Genomic DNA, 23130 nt, shown 5'->3' with positions numbered 1-23130 from the left:
AATTCTTTTCAGGGTATAATTTAGGGAAACATGCCCCTCTTCAGTCCTTGTCTCCAATTTTAATTCTAGAGGTCTCGTCATAATGTCAGGTTTGTTGAGGTATATTGGGAAAAATGGCATTTAGTTTTAATAAGACCCACCTATTTTTAAAAGATAGCTGTGGCTTAATAAAAGCCCACTGTCTGTTAAAAATTCATGTCTGAATCTACTTTTCTTTATACCTATCAACCTGAACATCAATTAGTGCTGAATGCAATCTGGTCTACTTTCTCTTTGCCATCTTAATTTGTAAATCCTGAAGAAGACATTTCTATCATAATCTCAATTTAAAATATTAGAAAACTAAGGTTATGATAGAATATTCCATTCTGATATGGTTCTAGTAATCAGAATATTCTATTCTGATACGAAATATCGCCTGCCACATCAATAAACAAAGGATGCCACAGTCATCAGAGACTGCAGCCACCACCAATGGTGAGCTGGTGAGCCCCAAGGAAAAGAATACCTGCTATCTAGCAGTCATCAGATGCAGCCACTCCCTGTGGTGAGCCCTCAGGAAATTTGGGATGTGTAAACAGAGGATACTGGTCCCAGATAGCTGAGGCACATATCCAAGGAATGATTTCAGTGAGCCCAGACTCTTGCATCTTCCCAAACACAGAAAAGTGCTAAGTTCCTTAATTTAAGATATCTGGTTTTCTTTTACTGATGGTAATCTTTTGCACCTACTATTTGCCCTTTGTTGCAAAACTCCTAAATACCCTAGTTTCCCCCTCACCTCATCTCAGTTTTCTCAGGGTTACTTGAGATGCTATTTCCAGGGCTTGAAGTCCTAAAAATTTTCACCAAATAAAACAAAACTCTAAACTCTTAGACTGTGAATAGATTTTTTAGTTGACAGCCATACACACATACACACACCCCTGCAATTTAGACATGTAGATTTTCACTCCAAGCTATCTAGATCCAGAGGTCCAGATGAAAAATTAATATCTGGGGTGGAAGGAAAGGCATCATGTGACCAGGTCCCTCAGTGTGAAGAGAAGGCTGTGAAGAGAGCCATCTTCCACGGAAAGGAAGGCAACAGAGGAGTCCACAAATGCTGGTGTCTGTTTCCACCCACTATAGCCCTCATTTTAGGCAGGTGCTTTCCTAGCCAGGAACAGCTGCCCTGAGCCACATGGAGGGAGGCAGGGAAGAAGTGCCATTCATCACCTGTCACAGGAACCATGTAGGTGGCAGGAGGCGGTCCTCTCATGTCCAGATGCCCAGGCCCTGGCTCACACCTGAGGGCAGAGCCCAAGGCCAGGATAAAAGGGCCTTGGGACACAGCACCTCCATCCACTCCTCTGCTGAGGTGCTGACGACTCTCTGCTGCGTGTGTGCTGGTGAGTGTCCACTGGGAATGGGAGCAGGGCCTTCCAAAGAGGATGCTTAGACCAGAGGAGAGGGCAGGGCAGAAACTTGGGGGTGGAGTTGTGGCTGGCAAGGACAAAAGCTCAGGAAATCTGAAGGAGGGAAGGATAAGATGAGGGAGAGACCAAGAGCTACTGGAAAGATTCTTGTGGCTAGTGCTGGAGCTGTAGAGAAACCAAATGGTTTTCAGTTGCTGGGTGTGTTTTTCTGCTTTTAGGGAATAAAAATACTGACCTCTAGATGATGCTGGAGTGGGGTATATAATGGAAACATCATTTTGGAAACACATCCCTACCCAGTTGTAGAAATAATGAACTGAGGATGTTAGTACTTAGTGGAGAGAGTCAGAAACACTTGTGGATCTGTTTGGATTCCAACAAGAAGATCCATAGTAGAGGCTGAGAAGCCCGGCAACAAGCCAGGGGAGAAGGATATAAGACAGTCATTGGGTTGGGAGTCAGGGAACCTGGGGATGAAACTGTGATGTATTTGTGAATAGCACCAGGCCAGTGAATTTGCCTTTGTTTCAGTTTCTTCTGAAATGAGCTGATTGGGACACATTGACTCCAAGGCCCTTTGTCATTGCAATTTTCTATGTTCTGCAAAACCAAAACATAGCAGAAATTCTTCATGAAGAGGAAGATTTTTCATTTTCCTTAATGAGGCTTTCAGCTCTAAAATGGTCCCTACATTGGACATTTTCAAGGATCTTGGTGATGTGGTAGAGAGAATGCTGACCTGGAGCCAATTTATTTCCTGGTCCTTCTTCTGACACTTAGGCAATGTTAATGAGCACAAAAGAGATGATTTTCTTATGTCTGATCTGAAAGCTTTAGAGATAAATGGTCTAGAAAGATGCTGAAAGTTCAGGAAGGGGCAGGGAAGTCTCTGTGTGCTGGTCTGACCTGCTGTCTGTCTCTCCCTCAGATCCTGAACCCGCCCACCAAGATGTCCTGCCAGCAGAACCAACAGCAGTGCCAGCCCCCTCCTAAGTGTGCCCCCAAGTGCCCCACCCCAAAATGCCCCCGAAGTGCCCCCAGTCTCCTCCTGCTGTGATGTCAGCTCCGAGGGCTGCTGCGGCTCCAGCTCCGGGGACTGCTGCAGCTCTGGGTGTGGGGGCTGCTGCCTGAGCCACCACAGACGCCACAGGTCCCACCACCGCAGACGCCACAGGTCTGACTGCTGCAGCCAGCCCTCGGGGGGCTCCGGGTGCTGTGGAGGCGGGAGTGGTCAGTCCTTTGGAGGCGGCTGCTGCTGAAGTGGACCTGAGCCAAGAAGAGCTGAATTAGAGGCATGAAAAAGACAAGACCATCTTCCTTTGGCCTGTCTGCTGAGACGTTATCAGTGAAGATTTCAAATTTTGTCCTAGAAGTTTCTTCTGACTTGGAATCCAGAAATCTGTGTTCTTTCCTAAAAACTCATCTGCCAATCCCTGATCCCATCTCTTCAAGCTGCCTTGGGAACCCCAGAGAATAATTCTTATGCCACTGGCAGTTCCCTACCTGAAATGAAACAATAAAACAAATCATCCGTTCACCACCTTGTCCTAGACTGTCTTCCTCTTACTTGTCGACGTACCGGGAAATACAAGCATGTCTGCCCTCTGCCCTTTCTCCACTTGTCATCTGAACCCTAGAACAGTATCAGTTGCTTTCTAGACTCATTGAGTCCTTAAGATTAAATTCCTTCAACTCCTGTCCTCATTAAAGCTGAAACTAGTCACTCTCTTAGAAGAGGTCAGGGAACAGAAATTAAGATGTTTGCCTTACCAGACAGAACTTTCTGTAAGGAACTGCTGACTTATTGAAGACCTGAAAGGCAAATAAATGTTGATAAGTGGCAAGTTCAACTACCACTGCCTCTAGGCACAGGGAGAAATGCTGATATGGGTCCTGATAGATGCTTCAAGGCCTGAAGCTCCTTACAAACAAGGAGACAAACTCTCTTGGACCTTCCCTTCTCTTTACCTTTTGATCTCTGGTGAGTCCAGAAGTCAGTGTCCAGCAGTGGAGGTTGGACTTAATTTCTTCTCTGCCTCCTATGTGTGGGAGCCCTCCTGCCCACACATAGGAAATTTCTCCACAATTTCCATTGAGTTTGAGGTCAGGATGTCCACACAGTCCAGGCAACACGTTAGGACCCAGGATGCTCTCTGACCACCCTCTTCCCCATCTTAGACGGTCAAACCAGTGGGAGGAGAGCTTCACGGTCTTTCACCGTCATGGACCAGAGTAAGAAGGACAGGCACTCCAGCAGACTTGTTGACCCTCATCTGTGCACTCTCTGAAAAACACCTGCTCCTCTGTTACTGCTCTGAGTCCTGAGGACAGGGTAATATAAGAACTGTCAATGATGGAGCAATTCCATTTGTCAGGCTGGTGGTCTAGTGGCTAGGATTAGGTCCTTTCACCACTATGAACTGGGTTCAATTCCCAGTCAGGGAAAATGTGTTTTGGGGGGATTAACTGGTGGTGCTAGTAGTAAAGAACCTGCCTGCCAATGTAGGAGACGTAAGAAACGTGGGTTCAATCCCTGGGTTGGGAGAATCCCCTGGAGGAGGAACTGGCAACCCACTCTGGTACTCATGCCTGGAGAATCCCATGGACACAGGAGGCTGGCAGGGTTAGGATTACTGTATTCCTACTATTGGTAATTTGCTACAAGGAGCATCCTTATGCATATATTTTTTTTCTTACCATTCCCTTATTTCTTTAGGCTAAGTTCCTATATATTCAAACACTGTAAAAAAAGTATGCTCATTTTACATTTTAATTCATTCACATATCATAAAGGCTGATTAAATGAATGAATCATCATACTGTCATGCATGATAATTATACCAATTCATTTTCAAGCCAATGAAGTTTGAGTGCCCAATTCCATGCATCTCCTCCAACAATGAGAGTCTGTCAGGCACTCAGTCTTTGCCAGTGAATGAATACACTGGATTGACACTGTTCCATAAGACATTTCCTTTTAATTTGTCGATCTTTTTTGATTGGCAACATTGAATATATTTTCACTTATTCTTTGGCCATTTGTATTTATTTTCTGGTATGTGTGTCAACTGAAAAATACAGTCACAACCTGAAAGTAGAGAGTTGTTTTATTTGGTGGGAACTCTTGGGACTTCAAGCTCAGGAGGTAGTATCTCAAGTAGTCCTGAGAAACTGCTTTGAGGATGCAGGAGGAGTCAGGTTACACAGAAGTTTGCAACAAAAGGGGCAGGCAGCAGGCAGTCTGAACAGCAAAATATTACTGTCAATTAAGGAAAACCAGATACCTCAAGTTAAGGAATTTAACGTTCCTTTTTGTATGGGAAGATGCAAGCATCTGGGCTCACTGAAATCATTCCTTTCATATGTATCTCAGCTATCTGGGGCCTGCGTCTTGCTTCCTGAGTTTTAGTGGTGGCATCCAACAGCTGCTGGATCGCAGGCATCAGGCATTGTTCTCCCTTTCAGACACCCTCTGGGCTCAGAAATTTACATTCAGAGGTGCGGAAATCACTGATGGCTGTGACAGCCTTGTTTACTAATATGGCAGGAAATACTCCGTAAAAAACTCCAAATACAATGTGTGTTGCCTGTTCTTGTTCTTTGCTCATCTGTTTGTTGGTGTGCTTGCATATTTGGATGGCATCACCAAGTCAATGGACATGAGTTTGAGCAGGCTCCGGGAGTTGGTGATGGACAGGGAAACCTGGCATGCTGTAGTCTACGGGGTGCAAAGAGTCAGAGAAAACTGAGCGACTGAACTGAACTTGCATATTTTTTGTTGACTTGTGAGAGCTGTCTTCTATGTTCCTCATAAATGTGTTGCAATCTCCCCACTTATTGATTTTCTTTCTGTCTTATTTGTGAGTGCTATTTGTTATATAGATTTTTAACTTGGTATACCCATTTATCAATTTTTCTTTTATAATTCTTTTTCCTTCAAAATAAGTTTATTTCTCAATGAATTAGAAATAATAAATATTTTCCCTTAATACTTTTAAAATGTCCTTTTAAAAATATTTTGTATCTTAAAGGTTTTGAGGGCTTCCTTGGTGGCTCAGAAGGTAAAGGATCTGTCTGCAATGTAGGAGATCCAGATTTGATCCCTGGATTGGGAAAACCCCCTGGAGAAGGGCATGGCAACCCACTCCAGTTTTCTTGCCTGGAGAATCCCATGGACAGAGGGGCCTGGCAGCCTACCATTCATGGGGTTGCAAAGAGTTGAACATGACTAAGCAACTAACACTTTCACTTTCAAATATTTTGAGGGGGAAGAGAAGGGAAGGGAAGGGAAGTAAAAATTGATGATGTACAAGGTCCTGTCTCTGGAAGGGGCTGTAGGGTGCAGGGAATGAGAAAAATTCACCCAGTTTTAATAGCTTCCTGTGAATCTCAGCAGTGTTTCCTCCCATCCTGTGAAATTATCCAAGAACATGGGAGACAGATACCTTTGTGATAGGGCCTACATGGGGACTCATTGTTAACATAACTTATGCTGACCTCTCAAACAAAGGATAAAGTCACAGTGACCCTTGAGACCGACCAAATTGCCCAAACGACATTCTGCTTTCCTGATGGCACCTACCTTCTAAAGATCTTAGGAGACCACCAGATTCCAGACCTCTGGCTATGTGACCTCAGGACTCAGCTACAGGCTAAAATTTAACCATCCCTTCAGAGAATTTTTCACTGGAGGTGTATAAGAAAGATCCCGTCAGAGCGGGAGGACACTGGTTCTTCTCAAGGGCCAGTCACCCTCTCGTTTTCCCTCTAGTATATTTCTTTTCCTTGCCTGACCGCCTAGCTCACTCTCTTTTTCTCTGCACTCGCCTTACACTTTGATGAGTAAATAATCTCAGAAAACCAATCCCTTGTAAGTAAACACTTTTGTTTTCTTTTGAAATGTTACTGCATCAATTGAACTCTAAAAGCCAAGGCTTAGAAAGAAGTCCTCAAGATATTGCAACCACACTGCTGATTAATCACCTATACCCGGAGTCAGACTCATAAAAGGTTGGGTGTTGCCATGCTTAGAGGCAGAGGCATGACCCAGTGGGACATCAGCTCCATTAACCTAGGAATCCATGAGCTGGGCTTTGGAGTAGTTACTGACTGTGTGAGCCAGGGAATCAATATCCCAATCTCTCCTTCCATAGCTACGCCCTTTAGAACATATTGAGAACAAATATTTCACTTGAGTAATGTACAAGGAGATCTCTGTAGGATGATATGACCAGCACATATAACAGTACATGTCTTAATATCAAACTGTTACCTGATTGACTTAAATCCCATGGAAAAGCTATGTACAAACTCTTGGGTGCTAAGAAACCCTGGTGAAATGGCTATCTGCATCTCTCTGCTCTAGGAGCAGAGGGGGATATAAACGTTTTATATCCAGACCCTGTTCTCAATAAATACTTGATCAGAAATATGTCACATAAGCAAAACAAAAATAAGGCATGAAGTAACCTGGTGGCACTAGTGGTAAAACCTACCTGCCAATGCAGGAGACGTAAGAGGTGGGGGTTCGATCCGCTGGAGAAGAAATGGCAACCCACTCCAGTAGTCTCGCCTGGAGTCCATAGCGTCACAAACAGTCGGACACAACTGAAGGGCTTAGCACGCATGCATGCAGCCTATTCAAAGTAGAGCTAATGAGCCATTTCAGTTTAAGAGGATTTCTTCTCTTAAGGGAACAAAGGAAAAACTTTTAGAAACAGAAAAGGGTCATACTGTATAGATATTTGAATCAAGGCCAAGTTGTTTAGGTTTTATCCTGATCAGTGAAGCCTCTTAAGAAGACATCATTGGATGGTAGTGTGACTATATCGTCATTATCTGAACTGGAACAGGGTTGAATTTGAAAAGAAGGTTTATGAACATTTATGCTGGGATAAAAGACATAATCTAAAACTGTCTCTGGCAAACTTGATGTATGGCTTTGGTCACCTTATTTAATGGTCATGGGTAATTATTTCTAGAAGAGTTCTAATGAAGAAGATAGAGGGAAAAACCAGGAAGGTGGGACACACAAAAAAAGCCAATAAAATACCTCTATATACACAACACACACAATACCACTATAAAAACATAGGTGTGTATGTTTATATAAACACACATATTTAGTCTCTATATAATTTGTCCACCCAAATGTATATATTACTTATTAATATCTTGTAACTATATGTTAACTGACCTTATTCTTCCCCTTGTGATTTGTTAAGTCATTATAATGTTCCAGACTCTGGGAAACTTTTGATTCTCCCCAAATTTTTCTGCCACTGACAGGAAGGAGAGGGTTTTTCTTCACATGCTGCTTCTGACCTCAGTGTGCCTTTTTCTAATTAATTAATTAGTTTCCTTTCAGAAAATCTCACCACGGTGCTATACACCAACTTGAACCAAATGTGAATTCTTGTCCTTGCCTTTCAACTACTCAACTTGCTGGGGTAGAAAAACTTTACTAGCAGAGAAATCTACAGTAAAAACCTAGGGTCACAAGTTGCAAGGGACTTAAAAAGGGCCTCTGGAGGTCGCTCTACCACCTCACCTCCAGTTTCCCTGGCCCTGGTGCCTGGGTGCCCCACTCTGCACTTCTCTGCTTCTCTGCACATCATCTTTGACCGGCTGTTCTATGTGGAGCAATGCAGAGCTCATCTCCTCCTCACCACAAACTCCTTTCCTGGCCATATTTCATAGTCAAAAACATCAAGGTAGGGACTTCGTTGGCGGTTCAGTGATTAGGACTCCACAGTTCCACTGCAGGGACATGGGTTCCATCCCTGGTCAGGGAAATATGGTCCCACAAGCTGAAGGACATAGCCAAAAAAAAAAAAAAAAAAAGTCAAGATATTTAAGCAGAACAAGTAATTTGAAAAAGAAAAGGATGAAAAAAAAATCCAGATTTACCCTTTGGAAAAAAAAATCCAGATTTACCCTTCTTTGAAGGAAGTTATGGTTTAGAATTATATAATTTATCTTTATTTACAAATACATAGGCATCTTATAACTTGAGGATCCACCACATTACCAGTCTTCCACCAGTCCTTTTCTTTATACTGTCTTATTGACTGAAACAATATCCTTGTGAAATATTTTTATCATTACCTGTACTTTATAACTGAGGAACAAACAACCAATCAAAACTAAAAATGACTCAAGCAACTTTTGCATGGACACACAGCTAGCAAGTGGCAGAATCAGGATTGCTTTCTAGATCTGTCTGATCTCCGGCTCATAAAAGCAATGAGATACATCAGCAAACTTTGGTAAAGGCTAAAGAGTAAATACTTTGGGCTTTGGGAACCCTAGGGTCTCTCTCCCAACTACTTAATCCTGCCACTACAGTATGAAAATAGCCCTGGAGAATAAAGAAATGAGCAGGCCTGGTTCGAAGTAAAACTTTATGAACACTGAAATTTGAATTTATTATAACTTTCATGTTTCATGAAAGAGTCTCCTTTCGATTTCTCTTCACAAACATTTAATATGTAAAACTATTCTTAGTTTGCAGGCTATGGTGAAACAGGCCATGGGGCATATTTGGGGGAGAGATCAAATTTTGCTGACCTTTGATAGCCTGGCAGGGTTACCTAAGTGGAGAAATGTGAAAACATCTCCAAATTACAGTCTGAAACAGACTGCCATGAGTAATGAATTTATATCAGAAGGAAGAAGAAAAGAAAGTGATTGGGCCCCAAGCAACTAAAACAGGAGCTAAGAGGCCTTCCATGCTCATATTTCTCAAGGAGAACGAAACAGAAGATCCAAAGTAAAGTGTCTCCCAACTTCTCCACTCCTTGTTTCTAAGTAGCTCTATTCCAAGCTACTTGGAGAGGCTTCCCTGAGTTCATAGAGTGAGACAGGGAGAAGCTACCAGTCATCACTTGTCATAGGAGCCACGTGGATGGCAGGAGGCGGTCCTCTCATGCCCAGATGCCCAGGCCCTGTCTCACTCCTGAGGGCAGAGCCCAAGACCGGGATAAAAGGACCTTGGGGCCAGAGCACCTCCATCCACTCCTCTCCTGTGGTGCTGACAAACCTGTGCTGCGTGTGTGCCGGTAAGCATCCTCTGAGAACTGGAGTGGGGCCTTCCACAGAGCATGCTCAGATATGAATGACAAGGCAGGACCTTAAGAGTAAGGTCATTGTGTCAGAGGAGGAGGGCACAGGAAGACTGAGGCAGGGATGCAAGGAGGGATCTGGTACCAACTGGGAACATAGGGAGAAGAGTCAGGCGGCTGTGCTCTAAAGGAAACAAGCTGACCTTGTGGAGAGGGCCTCTCAGGACAAGGACACTGATGACCTGACAGACACCATGCTCCACTCTGACAGGTGTCAGGAGGGAGCTCACATGTGAAAATATAGCCCTGCCCCCATCTGCAGTGAAGGAGCAGCCCAAGACAGAGACCTCAGGCTCCTCTGGGATTTTTAACCTTGCTTATTATTAAACTTCTCCATGCTTATTCATGGGTCTGGAAGTGCATTTATAAACTTCCATGTTGATTAAGAAACAGTAAGCCTGAGGATCACCATCGCAACCCATCAGCTTAAGGAGATGGGACCTCTCTGGACTGAGGTCAGGGGGCACAGGTTCAAGTCCCAGGGCTGTAGTGATTGAGAGGATTATTAATCTCTTCTTTAATAAAGGGCTTCCCTGGTGGCTCAGTGGTAAAAACAATCCCCCTGCCAATGCAGGAGATGAGGGTTTGACCCCTGGGTCAGGAAGATGCCCTGGAGAAGGAAATGGCAGCCCACTCCAGTATCCTTACCTGGGAAGTTCCACAGACAGAGGAGCCTGGTGGGCCAGTCCTTGGGGTCACAAAAGAGTCAGACATGATGAGCGACTAAACAACAATGATCTTTAATATAAGTGAGCTTAATGAGAGCTGTAATCTGTAAGGTTTTTTGCAATGCTGACCTTACAGAATAAATCAAATTACCATCAGGGGACTGGTTGCTGTATTTTTTCTTTAAGAAAGAATTTGTCCTTAAATGGCCTATAAACTGGACAATTTCAGATTTGGAAGACACAGATAGAATCAGTTCCAACTCCACTTATAAGATTTTAGACTCTTGAAGATGTTTTGTTATATTGTTTGGTCTTAGTTACTACTTTGTACAAATAGATGAAAGTTCTTGTCTGACAAGGCTGTGCTGAATTTTCAAATACAAAATTCAAGAGTATGGGAAAGCTACTAAGAGTAGTAAAACTACTGGATATTTTAAGATTATAAGTGATGCTAAGAGGGCAAAAGCGGGCAGGGAGGTCTCTGTGTGCTGGTCTGACCTGCTGTCTGTCTCTCCCTCAGCTCCTGAACCTGCCCACCAAGATGTCCTGCCAGCAGAACCAGCAGCAGTGCCAGCCCCCTCCCAAGTGCATCCCCAAGTGCCCCACCCCTAAATGCCCCCCTAAATGCCCCCCCAAATTCCCCCCAGTCTCCTCCTGCTGTGGTGTCAGCTCCGAGGGCTGCTGCGGCTCCAGCTCCGGGGGCTGCTGCAGCTCTGGGTGTGGGGGCTGCTGCCTGAGCCACCACAGGCACCGCAGATCCCACCACTGCAGACGCCAGAGGTCTAACTGCTGCAGCCAGCCCTCGGGGGGCTCCGGGTGCTGTGGAGAGGGGAGTGGTCAGTCCTCTGGAGGTGGCTGCTGCTGAAGTGGACCCTGTGCCAAGAAGAGCTGACCTGGGGACAGCCAGTGGACAAACACTTCCTCCTCCTCCTTCATCTCCTGCTGGGCCTACCCCTCTTGCTGGGGAATCTGGGTGAGGCCTTTGAGCTCTGGTCCTAAGGATCCCTGTGCTCTAGGGTCCAGGAGCCCCAGACCTCTCCCTGAAACCCATTTATTCACCTCCTTTGCCATACGTGTGATGGCCCTGGGAATCCCAAAGCATAGACCCCATGTCCCTCTGCAACTTCTGGCATCCTGCTGCCCGAGTTAAAATAATAAATACAGAGTCTGCTCACTGACTTGATGTAGACAGATTTCATTCATGTTTTGGTCACCGTTGTTCTATTCTTGTACCTTCTCTGCTGGTGGCTGCAGAGGCCTCAGTAGACAGATGACAGGGTCATGGGTCAGAAGGGAAAAATTTGTATTTTTTATAGGTTTGCATTTTCTCCTAATTCTTTGTTTTCCCTTTTAACCAATATCCCGAAGCAGCATTAGTTGTGAACATAGCTTCTTCAACTTCTGGCTCCCTTCCTCCCTTCATGTATCTAACTGTGCCCTTCAGACATGACCAGGAGACAGACAGCTTCCTCTTCCTCTCTTTCCACTGTCATTCTTCACTCCTATGCTCCGCATCCCTCACCCTTCTCCTAACAATCTCTACTTGACTCCTCCATCAGTTTAAATATACAAAAATATATACATACAAAAATATAGATGGAATAAATCTTTATTTTAAATTAAAAACTCACTTTTATTTCTGTATAATTTACATGCAATAAGATTTGCTAATTTTAACATACAATTCAATGTGTTGTCAAATATATGTAGTCATGTAACTACAAATACAATCAACACCTTTAAAATGTAGTTGGTAGTTAATTATTTGGAGAAAACTTTAAGAATAACATAAGATCCATAATATATAAAGGAAAATATAGATACATGTAATCGACATGGTTAAATATGGAAAAATTAAATTCTAAATGGTAGAAAATACCATTAAAAAGGTGGAGGAATACAAAATTGATGAGAAACTCAAAGTTTTCCCTCTGAGATCAGGTACAAGGCAAGAATGACCCCTCTCACTACTCCTTTTCCACACGGTGGTACTGGATGTTCTAGCTAATGCAGTTAGGCAAGAAAAATAAGTTAAAGATATACTGATTGGGAAGGAAGAAATAAACTGTTTGTTCACAACATTACTATCTTTGTAGAAAATTTAAAAGATAGCAATGAAGAGTTATATCAAGGTTAAGGTACAAAGTTAAGCAAGTGTCAACTGCATTTCTATATACCAGAAATGAACAAATGAAATTTTAAATTTTAAAATGCAACACCATTTATAATAGCACCCCCAAGATTAAGTATTCAGGTATAAATCTAATAAAATATGTATAAAATCTATTTTATACATAATAAAATTGTTTGGTTTTGGCAAAACAATACGTAATAGATCAGTGAAACAGAATAGAGAGCCCAGACATAGACCCCCCAAACCTATAGTCAACTGGTACTTGGGGGAAAAAAAGAAGCAATATAATGGAACAAAGATAGTCTTTTCATGTAATGGGGCTCGACATCAACATGCAAAGAAATGAATTTAGACACAGAACTTATATTCTTAACAAAAAAACTGAAAATGGATCACAGACTTAACTGTAAAATGAGAATTATAGCATTCCTAGAAGAACAGAGGCAAATCTAGTTGATCTTGGGTATGGCAGTGACTTTTTAGATACAAAGCCAAAGTCATGATACATGAAATAAATAATTGATGAGCTAGGTTGTATTGAATTAAAAACTTCTGCTTTGCAAAAGACAATGTTAAGACTGATAAAATAAGCCACAGACTGGAGACAATATTTTCTACTATAAAGGAGTACTATCCAAAACATTCAAAGAGCTCTGAAAACTCAACAAAAAGAAAAAGAAAAAGAAAAAAAAAACCCAATCAAAAAATAGACAAAGGGCCTGATACCTCACTAGTGAAGACATACAGATGGCAAATAAGCATATGAAAAGATGCTTCATGTCATATGCCATGGGGAATGCAAATTACAGCAATGAGATACCACTACACACCTGTCATAATGGCTAAAATCTTGAATTCTGACAACACCAAACACTGGTGAGGATGTGGAACAATAGAAATGTTAACTCATTGCTAATGGAAATGCAAAATTTTCCAACCACTTTGGAAGACAATTTCTTACAAAACCAAATGTTCTCTTACCATGTGATCTAATAATCACATTTCTTGGTATTCACCCAAAATTGTTGAAAACTTACATCCATACAAAAATCTATAGACAGATGTTCAGAGCAGCTTTTTCATAAATGTCAAATCTTGGAAACAATCAAGATATCCTTTAGGAGGTGAATAAATAAACTGTGGTAGATCCAGACACGGGGATATTATTAAACACTACAAAGAAATGATCTATCATGCCATGAAAAGACAGAGAGGAAGCTTAAATACATATTATTAAGTGAAAGAAGCCAATATAAAAAGGCTACATATTGTATGGTTCCAACTATACGACATCATGGAAAAGGCAAAATGGTGGCAAAAATAAAAAGATCAGTGACTGGGGCTTCCCCAGCGGTCCAGTGGTTAAGACTCCATCTTCCAATGCAGGGGCTGTAAGTTTGATCTCTGGTCAGGGGACTATTAATAAGATCCCACAAGCTCCAGGGTATTGCCAAAAGTTAAAATAAATAAAAAGATAAGACTTGTTAAACAAAAGATCAGTGATTGCCAAGAGTTGTTGGGGTGGGAGAGTCCCTTGCAAGGACATCAAACCAGTCAATCCTAAAAGAAATCACCCCTGAATATTCATTGAAAGGACTGATGGTGAAGCTGAAGCTCTGACACTTTGGCCATCTGATGTGAAGAGCCGACTCATTGGAAAAGACCCTAATGCTGGGAATGACTGAAGGCAGGAGGAGAAGGGGACAACAAAGGATGAAATGGTTGGATGACATCACCGATTCAATGGACATGAATTTCAGCAAGCTCTAGGAGTTGGTGATGGACAGGGAAGCCTGGCATGCTGCAGTCCATGGGGTTGCAAAGAGTTGGAGAAGACTTAGCAACTAAACAACATACAGCAAAGCACTGATTCTGCAGTTTATAAACAGCTCTTCCCTGTGACTTCTAGGAGACCTCACTCTGAGATAGGCACCATGAGCTGTGATGACCACGTCATCCTGCAGAGTTCTGCCCCTGTCTCACCTGGTTATGACACTTGCCCAGGTTGTTCCAATGATCTTAGTTATGGGGAGTGGCCAGGATATCCATGCCTTGGCTCACACAGGACAGCCTGGCTCCTGATTCCTAGAATGATAGGGTTAAGAGGTCATATTGTCCACATTTCTGCCTCAAGGCAGGGCAGCCTGAAACATTAATCTGTTTGGACTTAAGTGATGAATCAGAGTTATGATTACAACCATATCACTTGGACTGACTCTTTGGTTTGGATATTAGCTGTCAGTGGCTCTGGTACCATATTCACGACCAAAGGCTTTCTGAGGTCACCGATTCATCCAAGGATTCTATCTCTACATCATTCCCTCACGTTAACAAGAAATTGGAGATCTAATGGGAAGTAAATCAGGCTGAGTTAATTTTCCTCTGTACCCTCCCACTGTCATTCAATCTGAACTACAAAGGAAAACATTAACACATGTTCCCTTCATGTAAATCTTCTTTTAAGTTATAAACAATGAAACAGCACTCCAAAGAAATAGAAAATATAAATGATTGTGGCTTAATTAATAAGGAGGAGAAGATATTTTAAAAGTGGCACAAACCTATAATTTATAAAGGAAAAAATTAATGAACTAAATTTTAAAATACCATTAACATTTATTTTATTTGTGATTGTTTCTGCCATACATCAACATGAATCAACCATAGGTATACATCCATCCTTCTTTAACCTCCCTCTCATCTCCCACCCCAAACCACTGCTCTATGTTGGCACAGAGCACCAGTTTTGGTTCCCTGTGTCACACAGCAAATCCCCACTGGCTATCTATTTTACACATGCTAATGTATATGTTTCAATGCTACTCTCTCAAATCATTCTACTTCTCTCTCCCCCACTGTGTCCAAAAGTCTTTTCTCTGTGTCTGCAATCTCCACTGCTGCCCTGTAGATAGGTTCATCAGTACCATCATTCTAAACTCCATATGTATGCGTTAATATACAATATTTGTCTTTCTCTTTCTGACTTACTTCACTCAGTATAATAAGCTCTAAGTTTGTCCACCTCACTAAAACCAACTTTTCATGTGCTTATTATCCATCTGTATGTCTTCTTTGGAGAAGTGTCTGTTTAAGTCTTCTGCCCACTTTTTCATTGGGTTGTCTGTTTTTCTGCTTTTGAGTTTCATGAACTCATGCTTGTATATTTGGAGATTAGTCTTTTGTCAGTTGTTTCATTTGCTATTATTTTCTCCCATTCTGAAGGTTGTGTTTTCACCTTGTTTATAGTTTACTTCACTGTGTAAATGTTTTTAAGTTTAATTAGGTCCTGTGTGCAGAAAACTATAAGATGCTGTTGAAAGAAATTAAAGGTGACACAAATTGATGGAGAGATATACCATGTTCTTGGATTGGAAAAATCAATATTGTGAAAATGACTATACTACCCATAGCAATCTATAGATTCAATGCAATCCCTATCAAATTTTCACAATTTCTTTTGGTCAGGAGTACAGAATCAGCTTGGCTGCGTGGCTCTGTGCATGCATGCTCAGTCATGTCTGATTCTTTGTGACTCCATGAGCTGTAGCCTGCCAGGCTCCTCTGTCCATGGAATTTTCCAGGTAAGAATACTGAAGTGGGTCACTATTTCCTCCAGCAGGGGATCTCCCTGACCCAGGGATCAAACTCACGTCTCCTGAGTCTGCTGTATTGGTAGGCAGATTCTTTACCACTGAGCCACCTGGGATGCCCTATCAAATTACCAATGGTATTTTTCACAGAACGAGAACAAATAATTTCACAATTTGTATGGAAACACAAAAGATCCCGAAGAGCCAAAGTAACCTTGGGAAAGAAGAATGGAGCTGGAGGAATCAACTGCCCTAACTTCAGAATATACTACAAAACTACAGTCATCAACATGGTATGGTACTGGCACAAAAGCAGAAATATAGACCAATGGAACAAAACAGAGAGCCCAGAAATAAATCTATGCACCTATGAGCACCTCAATTTTGACAAAGAAAGCAACAATATACAGTAGAGAAAAGACAGTCTCTTCCATAAGTGGTGCTAGGAAAACTGGGCAGCAATGTGTAAAAGAATGAAATGAGAACACTTCCTAACACCATACACAAAAATAAACTCAAAATTGATTAAAAACCTAAATGTAAGACCAGAAACTATAAAACTCTTAGAGGAAAACATAGGTAGAACACTCTTTGACATAAATCACAGCAAGATCCTTTATGACCCACCTTCTAGAATAATGGAAAAAATACAAAAATATAATTTTATAGCATAAAATGCCAATGAGATAAAAAGATAAATAATCAACAAAAGAAAAATACAATAAATACCTGATAAAGAATTACTTCATCTAACATATATCTTATAAATCCCCAAATTAATAAACATATAAAAATGTAATGGACAAAAAACACAGAGAGCCCTTATTACTCATACAAACACTTATTCATACACATATTAATACATATTGTATTAGTCAGAATTCTTCAGAGAAACAGAATGAACAGGACATGTGCATGTATCTAATGAAATTTATTTTAAGGAATTGGCTCCCATAGTTGTAGGGGCAGGTAGAGTAGGTTGGCAGGTTGAAGATTCATGGAAGAGCTGATGTTACAGCCTTCAGTCTGTAGGCAGAATTCCTTCTTCTTTTAGAGTGCTCAGTCTTTTAAGGCTTTCAGTTGATTGCATGAGGTCCACCCACACTATGGAGGATGATTTGTTTACTCAAAGTCTACTGATTCAAATGCTAATAACATGTAAAAAAAATCTGAACAGCTACATCTAGACTGGTGTTTAACTTACAATTTGGGTACCATGGTCTCACCAACTTAACACATAACGTTAACCATCACAGTTCACTACTGGTCAGCTTGGCACTTGTACATATCTCCTTACATGCATGTGCACCCAGTCGCTTCAATTTGTCTTTGTGACCCCATGGACGGTAGCCTGCCAGGCTCCTCTGTCTGCAGAAATCTCCAGGCAAGAATATTGGAGTGGGTTGCCATGCTTTCCTCCAGGGGAATCTTCCTGACCCTGGGATCAAATCTAGGTCTTCTGCATTGCAGGCAGATTCTTTACCACTGAGCCACCAGTGAAACCCTACACATCTCCTTACATGATATTTATTCCCTAAATAAAGACAATGACAAGGCCACATTTCCAGCTAACATAATACAACCATGCTGTGTACATCAAAAAATGCACTAACCATTTCCCCAGAAGAAGATGCAGCATCCTTGAGTAATGTTTACTCCTCCTTGATAGCCTTAAATATTGTGATACACAGTTGAACCATACTTAAATACAGTAGTCAATATTCCTTATGTGATAAGGAGATTAGAAATAAAATAAAAAAGACTCTGTATTCACACATACACACAAGCATATTCATAGCAAAATATGGAAGAAATACTATAATAATAATTAAACTCTTACTTGTGGTTCTTCTTTACCTGGTAGAGTGACCCAACATTAATTCCTGGAGAGTCTGGACCATTAGTAGTCCTGTTTGAATTAGACTGTTGTAGTTTTTCCATTGCCTTTAATGAAAGAGTATGGTAGTACTAAGGTATGCCCTAAGTGATCTTTGGTATTCAAATATGTCCTTCTCTACCTCCATTCTGAAGTAATAGTCCAAATTCCTAGTGGTAATTGGACTTGATGACTCAACAAGCACAGTAACTCCCTTCTTTGCCTGTTGATTCAGAGACGTAAGGAGGCCAAAGTGGCTGAGTGACAGTCTTAACTTCCAGTCCAGTGGAGTCATTGTATGTCCTGGTGGAAGCATTCCTCACTTAGGAACCTCTTGAACCTGAGGAACCTCTTGAACAGCCTAAGGTCATAGGGACAGGAAGCAAAATTTTTGCTAGGAGATCTTTAAAAGTAAAAGTGAGAGGTGCCACTCTATTTCTACCTTTTAACTCCTGGACCTATATCATCTGACTGTAAAAGAAACAGAACCATAATACTGATTGCTGATTTTGAGCCTGTAGCATGTAGCCTCCTAAAGAGCCTTGCTCCAGTTCTGCAAGGTATTCCCACTATGCTGGTTCAGTAACTAGGTCTTTAAAAGGCCATTCCACAGTCTGATCAAGCCAGCTGCTTGAGGATGATAGGGAACATGGTAAGAACAGAGAATTCTATAATCAGACCCGTTGCTATGCTTTATTTGCTGTATCTGTCAGCATTCTCCAGATAAACAAAAGTATGATTATATATATGTATGCATGAAGAGATTTATTTTCAAAATTGGGAAAATAGGAAAAGGAGTACGTCAAGGTTGTATATTGTCACCCTGCTTATTTAACCTATATGCAGAGTACATCATGAGAAATGCTGGGCTGGAAGAAGCACAAGCTGGAATCAAGATTGCCAGGAGAAATATCAATAACCTCAGATATGCAGATGACACCACCCTTATGGTAGAAAGTGAAGAGGAATTAAAAATCCTCTTGATGAAGGTGAAAGAGGAGAGTGAAAAAGTTGGCTTAAAGCTCAACATTCAGAAAACGAAGATCATGGTGTCTGGTCCCACCACTTCATGGGAAATAGATGGGGAAACAGTGGAAACAGTGTCAGACTTTATTTTTCTGGGCTCCAAAATCACTGCAGATGGTGACTGCAGCCATGAAATTAGAAGATGCTTACTCCTTGGAAGAAAAGTTATGACCAACCTAGACAGCATATTCAAAAGCAGAGACATTGTCAACAAAGGTCCATCTAGTCAAGGCTATGGTTTTTCCTGTGGTCATGTATGGATGTGAGAGTTGGACTGTGAAGAAAGCTGAGTGCCGAAGAATTGATGCTTTTGAACTGTGGTGCTGGAGAAGACTCTTGAGAGTTCCTTGGACTGCAAGGAGATCCAACCAGTCCATTCTGAAGGAGATCAGCCCTGGGATTTCTTTGGAAGGAATGATGCTAAAGCTGAAACTCCAGTGTTTTGGCCACCTCATGCGAAGAGCTGACTCATTGGAAAAAACTCTGATGCTGGGTGGGATTGGAGGCAGGAGGAGAAGGGGACAACAGAGGATGAGATGGCTGGATGGCATCACTGACTTGATGGACGTGAGTCTCAGTGAACTCTGGGAGTTGGTGATGGACAGGGAGGCCTGGCATGCTGCAATTCATGGGATCGCAAAGAGTCAGACACGACTGAGTGATTGAACTGAACTGAACTTAACTGAATACAATAAAGGATGCTGTAAAGTCCCACAGAAAGCTGGTGGTGTACTTCAGTCCAAGTCTAGATGTCTGAGAATCAGGGAATCTAATGGTGTAGATGCCAGTCTGGGCCAGAAAGCCAAGAACCAGCAGAGCCAAGAGCAGGAGAAGGTCAGTGTCCCAACTAACGAAATTAGGCAAAAATTTTAAAAGGGCAAAATCTTCTGTCCTCTGCTACTTGTTCTATTGAGGCTCTCAAAAAATTGTATTATGCCCAACCCACACTGGGAATAGTAATCTACTGAATCAATGATTCAAATACTAATCTCATCCAGAAACACCCTCACAGATGTATCCAGAAATATTGTTTAGCTTGGGCACCCCATGGCCACTCGGGCCAAAAAATAAAATTAACTGTCATAGAAACAGTGCTACATGGAATACCATGATGATGGATAAGGCATTCTTATCCATCTTATCCATTCTTATTAAGGCTCATTCGGATGAATGCTTTGGCAGAAAAACTGCATGCAAAGAAGGCAAATCTGTATCCAGAGGAAGTCCTTATTCCAGTAAGAGCAAAGCACTGCCCTTTGATGTGAGTGTCCTGATGCAGTCAACCTGCTACCAGGCAGTTGGCTGATCAACCCAATAGTGTCTTATTTTGAATTCAGTGTTGGTCTTTATAGACACACATCAGCCCTTATGAGTAAAAATCCTGCTGAACCCATAAATAGCCATAATCAACCTCGTAAAAGGTCCTAGGTCCCTTTGAGGAAGGTTGGGGGAAAGATCGACAGTATAACTTTCAGGCAGAGTACTGGGATCCTTCTTTAAGGGGACCTGGCCTCTCCTTAATTCAAAACGTTCTGGGTCTGTAAATTAGCTCAAGACTAGAAGCTGATTGGGGAGCATGTTCTTTCTTGTCAGAGTTTTGTTCACACGACTTAGAACTCTTCCCCTTATATGGATCAACTGAGAATTTAGTAGACTTCCCATCTACCTCCCTTCTAAGCACAGCATGATGAACTACCAGAGACATAGCTCTATGGGAGTCAGAACATCCTGACTGCTACTTTGATGTTGAGGTCCATTACAGTCCCCACACCCACTTTGCCATTGGTGACTAAGTGCTGCCACTAGGCCCTACCATCCTGGATGCAATTATCGCTATTGCATTTAGGTTTCCCAGTTTAGTGACATCAGATTCCACTGTAGTTTTTGACTTAGAGAGATGAGCAATCGCAGAGTTAGTCAAGGATGCCAGGGCTCTCCTTACAAATTGATTTCTCCTGGTTGTGGTAAAAGGCGAGTCCTCTGGACCTTTCTGAGATGGACGAGCAGATATAAATGATAACTTCACTCTAACATTCCAATCAACCCAAGCCTCTAGATCCTTTCCTTTGCAGTATACCAAGGAAGTTCTTGCATTTTACCTTCATTTAGTGGAGACTGCCTTTTTCTTCATGGTAATCAATCAGTCAAACTGTTAAAGCCCTGTCTAACCCACAATGTTAGAACATTAAGTCTAGGAACATCTGCTTGCCTGATCATATCAATAAATTTGGTCTGAACCAACTTTAAGTTCCTTCCACAATTATCCCATGCTCCTAATATACATTCTACACATACCCCTCGGTTTGTATCTGTATAAATCAGGGAAAAAATCATGTTGTTCTTTTAGACTATAATCCAACTGTTTGTTGGTCACAATTCATGCCTCACCTTTTCAGGCCTACTTGAACTTGAGTTCACTTATACATCTAAGGGCAAAGGGAGATGGTGAGGGTGGGTCCAGGTAAGAACCCCCAGTCTCCTGCAAGGCAACTACTTCAGGCAAAGTTGTTATAATTAGCTGGAACAATATAGGATTAATCTACTCAGGTGGGGTGGAAAGGCTGCTTTTACTGCCAAAAAAAAAAAAAAAAAAAGCAACGGAAGAGAATTCAGAAATTTAATGTCTCACTTTTTTCAGAATCTTCCCAAATACTTGCATTGCAGTTTTCAGGATCCCAGAAATGAGTCAATTACACATCATGTGAGGCATAACTTCTGACTCTATGAAGGACATAGCATCACTCCTGTGGGAACTATTACAAATATGCATAATCACATCTAGTCAAGAAGAAACCTCAGACAAACCCCACTGAGTGCTTGTCCACAAAACCAACAGTTCATTCAAAAATGTCCAGGTCATGAAAGACAAAAAGCCTGAAGGACTGTCACAAACAGGAGGGAATTGAAGAAACATGCTACTAAATGCAATGTTGGATCCTGAATTAGATTCTGAATCAACAAAATTTTGTTTTGCTATAAAAGACATTAGTAGCACAAGAGGCGAATCTGAACAGGCCTATAGATACACATTAAGGGAACTAGGAGTTGAGTACAGAGTACGAGAAAAATGAGGTAGGAATAGAAAATCAATCCGACAAGAAATATGGATTTCTAGTTTTATTGTTTCACATCAACCTGATTTATGCAAAAAGAGAAGCTGCAGAGGGACACACGGTCTGTGTTTTGGGGTTTCCAAGGCTGCCACACATATGGGAAAGGAGGTGAATAAATGTGTATTGGGGGGAGGTTTGGGGCTCCTGGACCTCAAGGCACAGGGATCCCCTGGACCAGAGCTCAAAGGCCTCACCCAAACCCCCAGCGACAGGGGCAGGCCCAGCAGGAGGGGCAGGAGGAGGAGGAAGTGTTTGTCCATCTGTTGTCCCCAGGTTGGCTCTTCTTGGCTCAGCGTCCACTTCAGCAGCAGCCGCCTCCAAAGGACTGACCACTCCCGCCTCCACAGCACCCGGAGCCCCCCGAGGGCTGGCTGCAGCAGTCAGACCTGTGAGGTCTGCAGCGGTGGGACCTGCGGCGCCTGTGGTGGCTCAGGCAGCAGCCCCCACACCCAGAGCTGCAGCAGCCCCCGGAGCTGGAGCCGCAGCAGCCCTCAGAGCTGACATCACAGCAGGAGGAGACTGGGGGGCACTTTGGGGGGCATTTAGGGGTGGGGCACTTGGGGGTGCACTTGGGAGGGGGCTGGCACTGCTGTTGGTTCTGCTGGCAGGACATCTTGGTGGGCGGGTTCAGGAGCTGAGGGAGAGACAGACAGCAGGTCAGAACAGCACACAGAGACCTCCCTGCCCCTTCCTAAACTTTTAGAATCATTTCTAATACATGCATTTAAATAACCTGACACTTTTATAATTTTAATGTCTTATCAACTACTCTTACAACATCTCCTTTGAACTTCAGCTTATCATTTTAAAGTAAAAAGAGGTCATCAATTGCTTCATCAATTTGAAGGTTGAGACCAAATGATATCAACTAAAACATAATTTTTTCACTTATGTCATCCAAATATTACCAAAATATTTTCTTTATCGAAAAATATTTTGTTAACGTTGCAAATAATTGAATATTTTAGACATTTACAACATTACATTAGAAGGAGTCTTAGTAATTTCCTGGCTGGTTCACCTTGTTAGAAAGATAAGAGATCCCTTGACTCAGAGCCTGGCCTCTGATGGTCTCAGAGACACCTCTTACACTATCCTTGACCTAGAGAGCATTAAAGTTCTTGTGCTTTTTCCCCTCTAGAGCTTGTACAATGCATTCCCAGGCTCTACCCTGACCCACGT

At 42.1% G+C, this 23130-nt stretch overlaps 1 protein-coding gene across 1 annotated transcript; it reads right to left on the bottom strand.

Moving 5' to 3' along the window:
• Positions 1 to 22249: 22249 nt before the first annotated feature.
• On the bottom strand, positions 22250 to 22561 carry LOC138985785 (late cornified envelope protein 1D-like). Its single transcript, XM_070363367.1, has one exon. It carries the CDS (start codon positions 22559 to 22561, stop codon positions 22250 to 22252), a length of 312 nt encoding a protein of 103 aa, XP_070219468.1.
• Between the last annotated feature and the right edge of the window lie 569 nt (positions 22562 to 23130).

The sequence above is a fragment of the Bos mutus genome, chromosome 3, assembly GCF_027580195.1.
Source record: "Bos mutus isolate GX-2022 chromosome 3, NWIPB_WYAK_1.1, whole genome shotgun sequence".
Taxonomy (NCBI): domain Eukaryota; kingdom Metazoa; phylum Chordata; class Mammalia; order Artiodactyla; family Bovidae; genus Bos; species Bos mutus.
This window is presented reverse-complemented; position numbering and strand designations above follow the sequence as displayed.